The sequence below is a fragment of the Halichoeres trimaculatus genome, unplaced genomic scaffold, assembly GCF_033239565.1.
Source record: "Halichoeres trimaculatus isolate MK-OKI-2021-1 unplaced genomic scaffold, fHalTri1.1 fHalTri1_scaffold_12, whole genome shotgun sequence".
In the NCBI taxonomy this organism is placed as follows: Eukaryota; Metazoa; Chordata; class Actinopteri; order Labriformes; family Labridae; genus Halichoeres; species Halichoeres trimaculatus.
In genome coordinates this window covers 15,244,716-15,258,053 of record NW_027437190.1, presented here as the reverse complement: position 1 = coordinate 15,258,053, position 13,338 = coordinate 15,244,716, and the positions used below count along the sequence as shown (strand labels likewise).

The following is a 13,338-nucleotide window of genomic DNA, read 5'->3' as shown; positions in this document are numbered from 1 at the left end:
TTGTATCACTTAGTTACTTAGTTGCTTTCTGGTTTTCACAGTGAAGTTAATAAGAGAGAGCTGCAAACAGTGGTGTCTACAAGGAAGTTAATATTTCGTGGTCTTTTTTTCCGTGAAAAATCTAAAAAGGGTTATTTGGTTATAATTTATTTCATAGATAGTGATATATATTTCATTAATAGTGTTATTATTTCTTTTCTGATTTTTTTTCCTGTCAAGATCCCAGAAAGGGTTATTAATATTTGGTTATGTGTGGCTTTCTGGGAAATAATAAATATTTTTGTTTGGACACCTTTGCGATTGTCACACTTTTTTTTTCAAACTGACGCTGGCCCCCCACGGGAAAAAGTTTTGGGACCCCTGATTTACATTGTTCTCAAAAGAAAAAAAAAAGATGAAGCGTATCCAGTATTGCTTTACACAACAGTGTAAAGTGTTTCTTTTGCACCGGTTGCCATGCAAAAAAAGTATCACTCTGGAAATCAGATCCTTCAGTCATTGATTTTCTTTTCCTCCTATTTTGAAACAAATAACATCTTTCCAACAGTCCACCAAATCTCTCTGCGCCGCATGTATAATACATTTATCTCCTCATTATGAAAGTTTTATACCCGTTATCCTCTGCAGAATAAAAAAAAAGAAAAAAAAAACACTGTTCAAATAATCACTTGATAAGTTGTAGAAATAGCTCCAGAAGAGAGAGCTGGAGGGTCAGTGGGAGGCAGCAATGTTGCTTCAATCTAAAATGGGATTTGTCCTACTGGGAGGATGTTTTTTCCTTCCTTAAATCTTATTGTGGTGGAGTCTACTGTATTGGATGTTGATATGTAGTGTGTCTTCATGTTACATGTTCAAAAGACTGTGGTACAATTAACAGCCCTGCCATCGGGGAATAGAAACTTGTGATTGTGGTTTTCAAGTTGGATTATTGTGGAAAGAGAACGACGCATGATGTCAGCCGAGTCAGCTGCTAATGTAGTCGACGGCTGGATTTGTTGTCTCTGACTGAAAGTCTCATACATTGTCTAAACTGCTCTTCATCTTCAGGGTATTTTAGCTGCATCCAGAATCATTACACCTCAGAGCAAGCTGCAAATGATCTATTTGCATTGTGGGAAATGTAGGCTCCAGGTTCACTTTTTTAATCCAACAGTGAGTCCCCTTTAAAAAAAATTATTTAGACTCACTATTTAAAAAAAAAAGCATTTTGATATATTACAGATTCTTTTTTTTCATATTCAGTGTCATATTATTGAACATTATGGGGTGAGGGTGTCACTGTCTCTTAAATAAAGGAGCGAGCCAAAAGAAAATGTTAATAATGCTCTGAGGGCCATCTTTACCTTCCCTCCCACCTCCATAAATTTTGCTTGTGACTCTTATTTCTCTACCTGCTGATGCTCTATTTCAGTATATTTTAGTGATGCCTACCCTGAAGCCCCTCACCTTTACTGTACATGTTCTCCATCTTCAACTCTTTTCTTTACTTTCTTACTCTGTTTCATGGCCCTGTGTGTGTGTATGTGTGTGTATGTGTGTGCATGTGTGTGTGTGTGTGTGTGACCGGGCACACCCAGGCACTGGGGGTTGAGTTATTAATGCCCGAGGAGGCAGAGAGATGATTTCATTGCGTATTCAGGTGTGGGGATGGATGGCTTTCAGAGGCAGCCAGAGGAGTGGAGGAGAGGAGAGCCTCTGTGGAGAATAAATATACCTGTCTGTGCCGCTGATGCATCGCTCCACACTCACTGCAATGCAAATCAAACCACTCTCCTCCTTACCCCCCTCCTCCTCCTCATCCCTAACTGCTTCCAGTATTACTCACCCATTCCCACCTGGACCCCCACCAGCCGGGTGCTCACTCACCCCCCCACTCGGATGACTCCCTCTGCACCGAGTGAAAGAGCCTTTCAGGTACGGGCTGACTTCCCGGTGCTCAGTTTGATTCCCATTTGTTGATGATGATCCGACAGCCATCAGTGCCTCATCATTGCACTACATTTCCCAGGTGTCTTCACAGGTTCAGGTGTTCATTACCCAGCCTGACTGGGTAATGAACACAGGGCACATGCTGTTGACATTAAAGTAAATGTTGTGGATGGTGTATTGGAGAAAGCGTCATCACTTGCTTCAGTCTGAATAAACAAGGAGCTGGTTAAATTTGGAGACGTTCTCAGTTGGTTTTGGTACATTTCAGACATTATCAACTTGGTGATTCTGTTTCCTGGACCACAAGAGAACACAGCTGTGTGTTCATCACTTGTTTGCTCTTTGTCTTGTTTAGTTATTTCCCTGTGAAACTCGATGTGAAACTCTCATACTCAATGCCAAATACTGCTGGCAGCTACGTATTCAAAGAATTTTGAGGAAAAACAACACGATGGGTAATTGAAGTCGTTTTAAACTGTCTTGTGATCAAAGAACTGTTTTAGTTTTCAGGAATGCCTTTGATTGTCTTTTGGTACGCCAAAGGGAGTTTGGAAAAATTGATGCCACTCTCATATCTTTTTGTTAACCAGTAAATGGTTTCTGCAGCTTTTTCTTCAGCATTGTGCTGAGTGATTTTTTTCAAGAAAAAGAGAGGCCATATCTGTCTTAAGAAAATTCCCTTATTCAACTTTACTCTGCATGAGAAATGAGATAATGATAAATATTGGAGAAATAGAACAAGGGAGTGGAAAAACCTAAATGTAGTGATTAAAACACTCATTCACATACAGTATGTGTTGTTTTAAGACCTCCCAATCAAACCACTTTAAGGAATGTACACTACGTATCCATTACTTTGTGATCTCTGTGTGTGGTTTGTATAACAAGTTGGTACTCCAGCAAGTCCTACTAATTTACAATCTGAAAGCTTTTGCTTGTTGTAGGAACTGCTGTTTAATGTTGCTCGCTCCCTGTGCTGAACCTTTTATAAGATTAACTGAGGTGCTTCAGATGAAATGATTGTTTTTAAGTTTGCAACAGATTATCCTTTTTTAAAGGTCCCATATTCTGCTCTTTTTCTGCAGTTTAATATGGATCATTGATGTCTTCATGAAATGATAGTAACATGTTTTGGTCCAGAAAGCCAATAAATCAAGCACAGCAGCATTGTTTCCAGGCTCTCATAGCCCCTCTGTTCAGAACGCTCTGATTTAGTGGGCGTGACCTTCATATGCAAATGAGCTACCGCTAATACCGCCCCGCTCTTCGGCGTCACTGAGAGCGGCGCCACGAGCTCTGAGTGCACAATGTTCAGAAAACAGCGTTTTACCTCAACATTACAGGCTAAAACAACAGGCTAACCGCAGCTAAAGTTAGCATCCTGAAGCTAACACAGAGACAGGGGGGACACTGAGGAAAAGCTCTTACATCCGCTCCACAGCACACAGCATTTAGAATACTCACATTTCCAGGGTCCGAGGTTTGTTGGTGGATGGTTGGTAATGAGCCTGGATTAAGGACCAGTCTATTCACTAGCCCTCTGTTGTACTGTCCAAATTGGGAAAAGCAGTCGGCCGTGAAGTGACTAGCACACACATGCACAGTTTTACTGAGTGTAGCTGGCACATTTCCTTGATAAATGAACTCTAGACACTCAGTCTTGTCTTCTTCTGAGATGGGAAGCTAGTGCATGGAACTGTGTGACTGTTTACAGCCAAAAACTATGCAGGGGTTCGGGGATATCTGCTCTGGTGGACCAATCAGGTCAGACTTGCTCCTGATTGGGAAAAGAGAATCGCTGACGTCGGCAAATCCCCAAAATCCAAACACCTTGCACCTCTGTTTTAGGTCAGGATTTTACCTTCACAAGAACTACTAAGTACAGGTTTTGTATTTAAATATCACATTTTGTGGGCTGGGAGGAAAGCCAAAGACCCACAAATTTCACTAAAAGACTTAATAAAGGGATTTTTGCATGATATGGGACCTTTAAAGTATTCTTTTTTTTTTGTAAAAAAAAACGACAGTTTGAGATAAGATGGTGACGATCCATTCTCAAATTGCAGCCCTAATTTAAAACGTCAACTGTTTTCTGTTGATACTCAGGTGAAGGGCTCTGACCCTGCTTTAAGTTTGTCCTCTCTTCATTTAGCCAGGCCACATTTATTCAAGTGGGATGTTTTCAGAGTAGAAGCACCTTAAACAAGCTTCCTCCAGTGCCCTTATGCTTAAAACATGCAAATACAGGGGATAAGCAAAGACTCTGACAGTATCCACTGTGCATAGCTGACACTCTAATTAGATAGCAGGGAAGAGGATTAACTGAGTAAACAGAGGGAAAGATACCAAATCTAAGCTACATGTGACACCAAGAAGTGATACAAACAGAGGGAGTCACTGCCTTGATTAACTGCACAAATAAAAACAGGGAGCATTTTTATGTTTCTGTGTGACTGTGGTGGCAAATTGGAGTGTCTGGAAAACAAGTTGCAAACTTCTTTTATGTCTGTATGAAATCAAAGTGAACTACTGCGTCCGTCCTCTGATGGAGCATGGCTCATTGTTTCCACTGTGTAAATCTGAAGGTATTTTTATTGGCTATAAAGTCAGGGAGGTTGTGTATTAATTCATAAAGTCTAGATCTGAGTCACAGTAAACTCGGGAATGAGTGTTTAAACCAGAATGTGTCGAAAACTCTTTGACCTGAGTCTGTAAATCAACCTCAACATCATCCCCACCCTCATGACTCTGAAACCTAAGTACTCTAATTTCTTCTTTTCTTCTAGCCCTGCATCCTTGGATCGTTTTTAACATTTGATCAAGTTGTCCAATCTTTTCACTCTCAAAAAGCGACACAGCTTGTTCTTTCCGCGGGCTTACCTTGAACACTCAACAAACTGACAAACTTGGCTTGGGGGTAGGAACAGTCTGATAATAAGACAGCATTTAGCCAGTGGCACAAACATTTTAATTATAATAATGTCTAAGGGGCTGCAGAGCCTATATTAATTTGTTCTTATTAAACATCCTCCCGATGGATAAAGTAGCCACCAAACATTTGGCTTGAACTTCTATGAACATTATTTTTGGTTGCCAGCAGCAGTCCCCAGAAAATCAATATGATTTCCCTGTTGGGCAATAAATTCAAGTTTAAAGCTTAACTAAGGCGTGATTTTCTTTAAAAGATACATGGTGCCATCTTTTTCAGTCATAAATAGACTTTAAAAAAGTAACAGTATATTAAAATTAAATGAAAGGGGAGCAAATCACTTCAGTAAAAAACTGGATAATGTAAAAAGTGGCAGTAATCTTGTTCCAGTTAATGAAGTGATCAGTGTATTTCATTATTGTTCATCATTAACTGTTTTATTTATAAGAAACCAACAAGAAACCAGACTGTGAACACCTCTGAACAAAATCTTGGCGGTATCTGACTTTGCCCTAGTCATTGCACTAAATAACGCTGCAATTATTCAGGGGAAAATGGCCGCTGACATCTCTTACACCCATTGATCCTGGTAAAGGAGGTGAGTGGAGGGAGTGTTTTTTTGGATGATTGATTTGCTCCATCCCTCCTGCTGCGTTGTGGAGATGACATTACCGAGCAGCACTGGCTTCCTCCTTCTGAACGATGAGACTTGTGGGGAGGAGTCTTTGGGCTTCATTTACTGAAGCAGCGGGGAATAATATAGTGGCAGCGTTTGGATGTGTCAGGTCCCATATCTCTGGCTGTTCTATTAGAAATAGACCCCAGTGCGGGACAATTAACCCCTGGCCTCAGCAGCAGATCTGTGCAGTAAGAGCCCAGCACGGGGCAATAAATCAAACCCAGAGGGAGAAACACACACTCCCTCCTCTGCTGCTGGCGCTGCTGCCATCACCCTGCAGACTGAGCATGCTTGATGGTAGATATTGGCTCTGTTATCATACCATCACTGGAGGTGCAAGAGTGAGGTAATGGGTTGGCTGTACTGAAGGGAACACACTGTCTGGAGAAAGTTCGACACCTGGGACCAACTCTAACATTTGAACCAAAGATCAACAAGTCAGCTCATCTTCCTTAAGCTGCCTTCTGTCAATGTGCAAACAGATTTCTATCAAACAGGGAGTGACATGTTTTTTTTATTTGCCTTGATGACATGTTAGTGCTTATCACGAAGCATAGCTGGAGCCCACTGCTCTTAACTAACCCCGTTCATAGACTCATTCAAGGCTGGGATCAAACCACATACCTTTCCACTGTGAGATGGCCCACTCTACCACAGATGTCAAGTTAATTTTATTTTCCATACAGCGCCAGAGCACAGCAGAAGGGATTTAGATTTCCCTCTCTCATAAACCAGGTCTATTCCTTGTTTTTTTTATTCTAACAGACTAAATAGCCTAATGTTATTTATCCAAATTTCACGATGGCATTGTTGGGTTCACATTTCTCCTCCTGGAACTTAACCATACATGAAAGAGCACATGATCTTTAGCGCACAGTGAGTTTCTGCCCCAACGTGTTTACAGGCACACACTTACGTGCATTTACACACGCAGACAAGCTCATTCTGTATAGCTGACAAAGAGCTTGGAAAAAAAACACCATATTGTCAAACAAAAAATCCTGATATTTTTGATTTTTTCTCCCACCCCTAAGATTTTCCCTGCCCTGTTTGTCCCATTTCCCCCACTGTAGTCTGTAGCTCTACAGGTGATGTTAACTACTTTACAAAGTGCCCCTGGTCTTGATGCCCAGTTGGCTGGGGAGTTTGTGTTGTTGTGTTTTAGTACCTTTGCCTTAAGTTAAAATAAAGAGTACATAGTTGATAACTGGTGTTGTAACCCGTTGATGCCTGTTGTCGCGAATTTGCAACATACCCTGTCAGGTCTCGATGTTGCTGAGATGACCTTCGTATCTCACTAATGTGTATTTATTCATATCCTACACATACCAAGGATCACATCAAATGTACATGACCCGATAATCTCCACTCAATTTGGCATCTGTGAAAATGCAAAAACACAAAAACATTTTTTTTAATAACTGTAAATTAATTAAGGCAGTAAAAGGTTTAATTTCAGAGGTTGGATTTGCAAGGTGATTTACGATGGAGTAAGATACAAAGTATGTGGCCAAAAATGATAATAACATCACAATATCCCAAATTTGCAATAGTAAATGCATCCTGATAAAACTATGGATGTCTGATTAACTAAAGGAAACAAAACGCCTATAAGGTTAAGGTAAAGATTTGATGCTCTTTGGTTTGGTTTCACCAAGATTAAATAATAAATCTGTTCACATTTTAAGCTCAGATGCACAAGCACTGGTGGAAATCTTTTGCATCTCACTCATTAGTAGTACAATGTACTACCTCTCCCACTTTTTGAAATGGACGGTGATCGTCACACAAAGTCCAGCCTTTGCAGCAAAGTGAAACCCTCAGATGACTGAAGTGCATAAGGAGCTGCAATAGCTATTTCTTCATTTGGCACAGTTGCATCTATAACTGTATCGCACAAATCAAGGCAGTACTATTTTGCTGTATCAATATTTCTTCCTGGTTTCAGTTTTGAGTATTGAAGGTGTTTCATGTGGGTAGTTTTGGGTCAGTTTGTGGAAAGTTGCTCCTCCTATGGGGCCACCTTAGGGTAGGCAGTGACAAATGGAGGCTCATCCAAGCAGAAAGAACACAGCCGAAACATGAACTGGGATAACCTTGCTAGCCTGTGAGTGTTAATTAAATTATGTACTGTTATTGAGTATGTAGAACCATCAAATACCATAAGCTAAAAGAGGCATCCCTCAGTACTTTGTTCACCAAATATATCCATGCTTAAATCAACAACCAAGAACTCTGTCCAATCCAGCCTCTATTTTCTTTATTATTATTTTATATGCTTTAAGGCCAACATTAAACACTGATGTATAAAAAAATTTGGTGCAGCTCATAATACATTTTCTTTTCCACAGCTACATTTTACATTTATATTTTTCCCTCTAAAAATCAAAAATTGTGACCTGCCTCTTTTCATCTTTTTTCTTTTGTCCTTCATTTCATTTGGCCTGTAACCACCCAAACCAATCCAACAATCGTAATAACCCGTTAATGGCTGAAAGCTGTGGCTATCTATTGCATCACTTGTAAAAAAACAGAGTTATAAATCCTTTCTACAGTGAGAACAGCTGCTTTTTTGTCTGCAGCCCGTCATATTGAGACCATTTGTTTAATGGCAGATTAGAGAGAAGAACAAGCGGCGATAAAGCTACAGACCACAGGGGTCACCTTCAGGACCCGCCTGTGGTTATTCCTATCATTAGCATGTAGCATCTCACGCTGTCCTACTCCAATGATTACCGACACCGGCCCGGGTCTTATGACTGGGCTGTCCAAACTGCCCACTGTTACACTGTAATTCTCACACTGATGGACTAATGTGAAATATGTCGACAGATGCAGAGAGCAGCGACTGCAGCACATTATTCAGGACCCAAGGGCCATTAAAGCCATAGCTATTAAATATAATTTGAAAAAATTAGCTTTTTGGCGCATGGAATAGCAGGTTGTGAGGTATTATGATAATCACAACATTCCCCAGGGTGCCTGTTTCCCCCAAATGTTATTACTTCTTGTATGCCCTTGTGTATTGGTTTTTGGGGTTTGTAGTCTTGTTTGTGAATTTTTGTGGTGCAGAGTTTTTTTTATCTGCAGGTACCAGTTCTCTGTTTAACATGTGATATTACCCTCACATTGAAACGTATTGATTTAAGCTGCAGTATTATTATTTTTTCACCTGGAATAGTTTCCTCATTCTCCTGCTTCATATTCATGTAAGTCAGAGTTTCACAGATTGGTATATTTGTTTGCAAGGGTCACACATGACATGTGACTCTGCAAGGGCTGATTTATTTATCTATTTATTTGAATTGTTGCAGTAAATCTTTTTCGGCTTTCGTTTTGTAGCCAAGCAGCGCAAGATTAATATGTGATCTATGTAAAACACTTGGTTGTAGCAGCTTTGCAAAGCTCTGATGTGGTGAACTGTTCACTGTAAAAGGATCATTACTTTGGTCTGAGGCAGAAAAGAGGTGGTCAATGTGGCTTCAGAGGACATTTCATTGTGGCTGCCTGGTTTAGGCAGTTGTTCACTGAGTAAAATGACGACATCTTGGTTCATATGTTTTAAGCTCTTGAAACTTAACTGTATAACTAAATGTTTATTTTTCAATGTTTTTTTTTTTCTCTCACAGCGGCTGGCTGCACATTTGAGGAGGATTCAGATCCCAACTTGTGCGACTTCGCCCAGGGGGAGGAGGATGACTTTGATTGGCTGCTGTTTCGGACGTACAGCTCACCTTACACCAGCTCTGACCTCCTGCGGGGTGAGTGCTTCTCCCTCCTACGGCTCTATACTGTGGCATAAACCTTACAGGGAAACACAGCGAGTCCATACTGCACCAGACAAAGAGCTGTTCTTTGAGGCATACCAGCAGTTTTGTTTGTTTCTTTTAGAAAAAAATAACTTTTCTACAAAACGGTTTGGCAGTCGTTTCCAAAAATGCGACTCCGTGCAAGCCCGTCTTTATAGATGTCCAGCCTCCATTATGCATCAGCTTTAATGAAGCACTCACTCCAGATTTGTCTGCTTCCTGCTAACCCCAAGGATAATTTTATGTTAACCAGCCTCACAGGACTAATGGAAACCAGCATTTTCCTGCCATCATCCTCTCTGCTGCTGGTTGCCAGAGGGAGATGGCATGCATAGTTTATAAGGCGCTCCTCCATCCCTGCATTAACAAATACCTACAGGGATCTGACAACGGGAAGAGTGCTGTTTCAGCTCCTCAGCAGAAACACCAGTGGCAGCAGTGGGCTCTGTGCCTGGGTGCTGTTATTCTGGAAACTTGCAGTTTGATAAAGGAACAGACCTACCAATCAATCAGATATGGTAATAAGAATTGAAGCGATCCACAAAACAGATGCAATTTATTGTTTATTTTTCAAGACAGAGCCAAAAAATCTTTACGCACTCGGCACAAGGTACTGATTTGAGAAAATATCGACTCATGCAGAGCCTTTAAAAACTGTCTTAAATGTCCTGCAGGGATAAATACCGTCATCTTTTTCTTTTTTACATTTTAAAATGTTTTCCAAAAGCTGCATATAATTTTGATTTATAGGACTAACACTCCCTCCTGTCCTCAGGCGTCCTTCAGAAAATAATGTAAACTCAATAAATCCCAGATTTTATCCTAAACTCTCAAACCACACCTTGTTCACCTTCACATCATCAGCATTCGAGAGAGAATCCGCCCGCAGCCACCAGCCAATTCTCGGCAGGCGATGGGATAATTAATATTTTTCCCTTTGGGTTTAATTAAAACTTCCTGCCACGGTATTTAAAGTGATCTGAGGCCTCTAGTGGAGCAGAGTCGCACAGGTGGAGTGAGGCTGGTACTGTAACCTGTGCATGATGAGACACCTCGATCAATCTGCTCTGAGAGACAAGCGAAACATTCAGTCTCATTTATGATCTGCTCACACTTCAGCACTGCAGAGAAAGCGACGTTATGCTTGCGTTCTTTGTCTGATGGGTGGCTCTCCATATTGACAACACTGTGCCTGTTACACCATGACATTTTCCCTGGCACAGGAAAGGTTTTCTTGTCTTTTTTTCTCCCCTCTCTTTCTCTCTGAATTAATCCCGTGTTGACTTCTAACCATGTCTCACATTAAGCAGCCAAGGTGGGGGGATAACAAGAGTTTATGAGATAAGGCTATTTACATTGGACGAGTATTAACTTTGTGGGGCTGAGAAACTGGTGTCGGGGGAAGATTAGTAAACACAGCTGAGATAGCAGCAGCTTGTGGCTCCCAGGAGAAATTACAGACCACCGTTCCCATGAAAGAGAAAATAGTCTTGGAAAAAAAGAAAGATAAAATGTGGTGAGATCTTAACGAGAATGGCCCATTTTTTTTATCACTCTTCCCTATTCTGAATTAGATCAAAGATGTCTGGTTGGTATTGATAATCTTTGCTTCGCTCCCTGTTTTAATGAACAAGATCATCTTGCTAGAAGATGACCTTGTAAAGAGGAATGTGTCTGCATGTCAAGTCTACCTCGTTTTTCTGAAAGGCTGTAAATCAGGTGGAAAAGTTATGGGTCTGCTGCAGTATCCATTACAGAGTATCAGGATGGCCTTAAAGGAAAAATCCATTATAGGCTTGAAAAAGCTTTAAAAAGAGATTGTGGTCATATATCTTACTTTACTTGTCGGCTATGCAAAGTGTTGTAGTTTTCTAATCCGTATAACAACAGGTCAGACATGCTTTTCCAGCTGAAATACAATGAAGATAAAAAGCTGCCTTCTCAGGGCTTTGACATAAACAGCTCACCACAAGCTAAACACACTCATCCGTTGCTTGCTCCTTGTGCCAACACGCAAACAGCAGCAAGAACTTCCATGTTTGTCCTGCGTCAGTGGAAACAGGAGTGTGGGAAATAAAAGCAGATTGTGGGTTTTACGGCATTCATCTTCACTCTTTTCAAATGACTAGGCAGAGTCTGTAAATGATTATGATTAAAGATTTTAAAAAAGAAAAGTAGATAACACACGGAAGAAATAGCAAAAAACCTACCATAATTTTTATTTACTAAAGACTAATGTTTGGATGCAAGCAAAGGGATAAACAGAAGTGGAGAAGGAGATTGAAGCTGTCGTTGAAATGGTTACATATAGCACAATTACATTTTTAGGGATAACAAAAAACCTGTGGCTTTTCAAACAAAACTGGCTTCGAGGCTATGATAAAAGCAGCAAAAAACAGTTTTTAACAGTTGTTTACAACCATATAAAAGATGAGCCTCCTGTTTGTAGCATTCAATTCACAAGATGATATTTTAGTATTTTTTTGCATATGGTATTTTTTCGGACTATAAAGCCGCATTTCCACTAAGCAGACCGGTTAGGTTTCGTCTTGGTACGGCTCGCATTTCACAGCGTTTCCACTGACTTATCCCAGGTCAGATCCCCAAAAATCGAGTCGAGCCAGCCAATTTTTTTGGGACCCTTTCGTATGGGTGCCAGACTGAACTGATCCGCTCTCAGAAAGTGGAGCAACACACTGCAGACCGTTGATTGGTCAAAAGAATCGTCATTTACCCCGACAGCGGCTGCATTTCTTCTGGTGGCACACAAACTTCTCTGAAACAAAGCTTGATTGCACTTTGTGTCAAAGAGCTACATGCCAATCACAGAGAGGACGAAATGCTGCATGTCTTCCATCTGTGCTTTTTGTTTACTGTGTCGCGTTTTTCTTCTCTGTTGGATTTAATAGTGGGGTAAGCTGCTACGGCGTCACGCTATTGTTTAACAGCTGTGGCTTCCGGCATCCGGTTTACACGCCGCCCACCACGAGAGGGCACAGTTTGCTGTGGAAACGCAAATGGGATCAGGCGTAACTGTACCAAACCGTCCCAAACCGTACTGAACCGACCCGGACTGCTTGGTGGAAACGCGGCTTAAGTCACATTTTTTTTGCACAGTCTGGCTGGTCCTGCAACTTATAGTCAGGTGCAACTTATATATCAAATAATTTAGGTGCTGTGTTGTTGGATAATTTTATGTAGGGCTGAACAATTTATCAAATTTAAACAGGCATTGCATTGTAATAGAATGCAACTTTCAAGTCGCAAAAGCTGCGATTGCAAAAAAACAGTTTTAAAGTGCATTTAAAAAGTGCAATCCACAAGTTTACATATTATAGATTTTTGCACATTTGTTATGCATGTTAACACAGAGTTTCTTTTTTACTTCATACCACAGTGCATTCCACATGTTGACATATTTCAGTGGTTGAGCCAGAGATTTGGTCTTATTTACATTTTTGTACTTTTCTTGTTCTGCAGTGCTTTTTTCTTTTCTCTGATTTTATTTAGTCGTGCATCAATTTATCTCATTTCATCATAACATATAGGTCTGACCAACAGGTAAAATATTTTTTAAATGTTGACAGTAACCTTTGTTGTATTGGTAATACTATAGAATGGTTTATTGCTTGTGTTAAGTGAATAATGTTGAAGATAAACATCCTCCCCAAAAATTGCACGCTAAATCGCAATAGCAACATTGGTCCAAAATATTGCAATTAGATTATTTTCCAAAATCTTTCAGCCCTACTGCGTGCTGACAGAGGCTCTGCATCGCTGGCTTGCACAGCCTGACAGTCCCCAGTGTTTGACGTCTGATAACTTGATTTAGAAAAATAAAAGTTTACTCCTGTCTTCTTTGCTCTCTGTTGTAGACAGCTTTTCAGGATCTGGGTCACAAACTAGTGTCAAAACTCCTTTAACTTTTTAAAAGCAAGGTCATTTATCAGATGGAGCTTTGAAGAGCATACTGCACCGGTCTAACAGGCAAC

General features: G+C 40.6%; 1 protein-coding gene across 4 annotated transcripts in view; it reads left to right on the top strand.

Moving 5' to 3' along the window:
- The window catches only part of ptprub (protein tyrosine phosphatase receptor type Ub), a 187,840-nt gene that overhangs the window by 48,545 nt on the left and 125,957 nt on the right, over window positions 1-13,338 (top strand). For all 4 annotated transcript variants that reach the window (XM_074682957.1, XM_074682956.1, XM_074682955.1 and 1 more), the window contains exon 2: window positions 9,167-9,298. In XM_074682957.1, coding sequence (XP_074539058.1) covers window positions 9,167-9,298 — 132 coding nt within the window. The remainder of the gene's footprint in view (window positions 1-9,166; window positions 9,299-13,338) is intronic.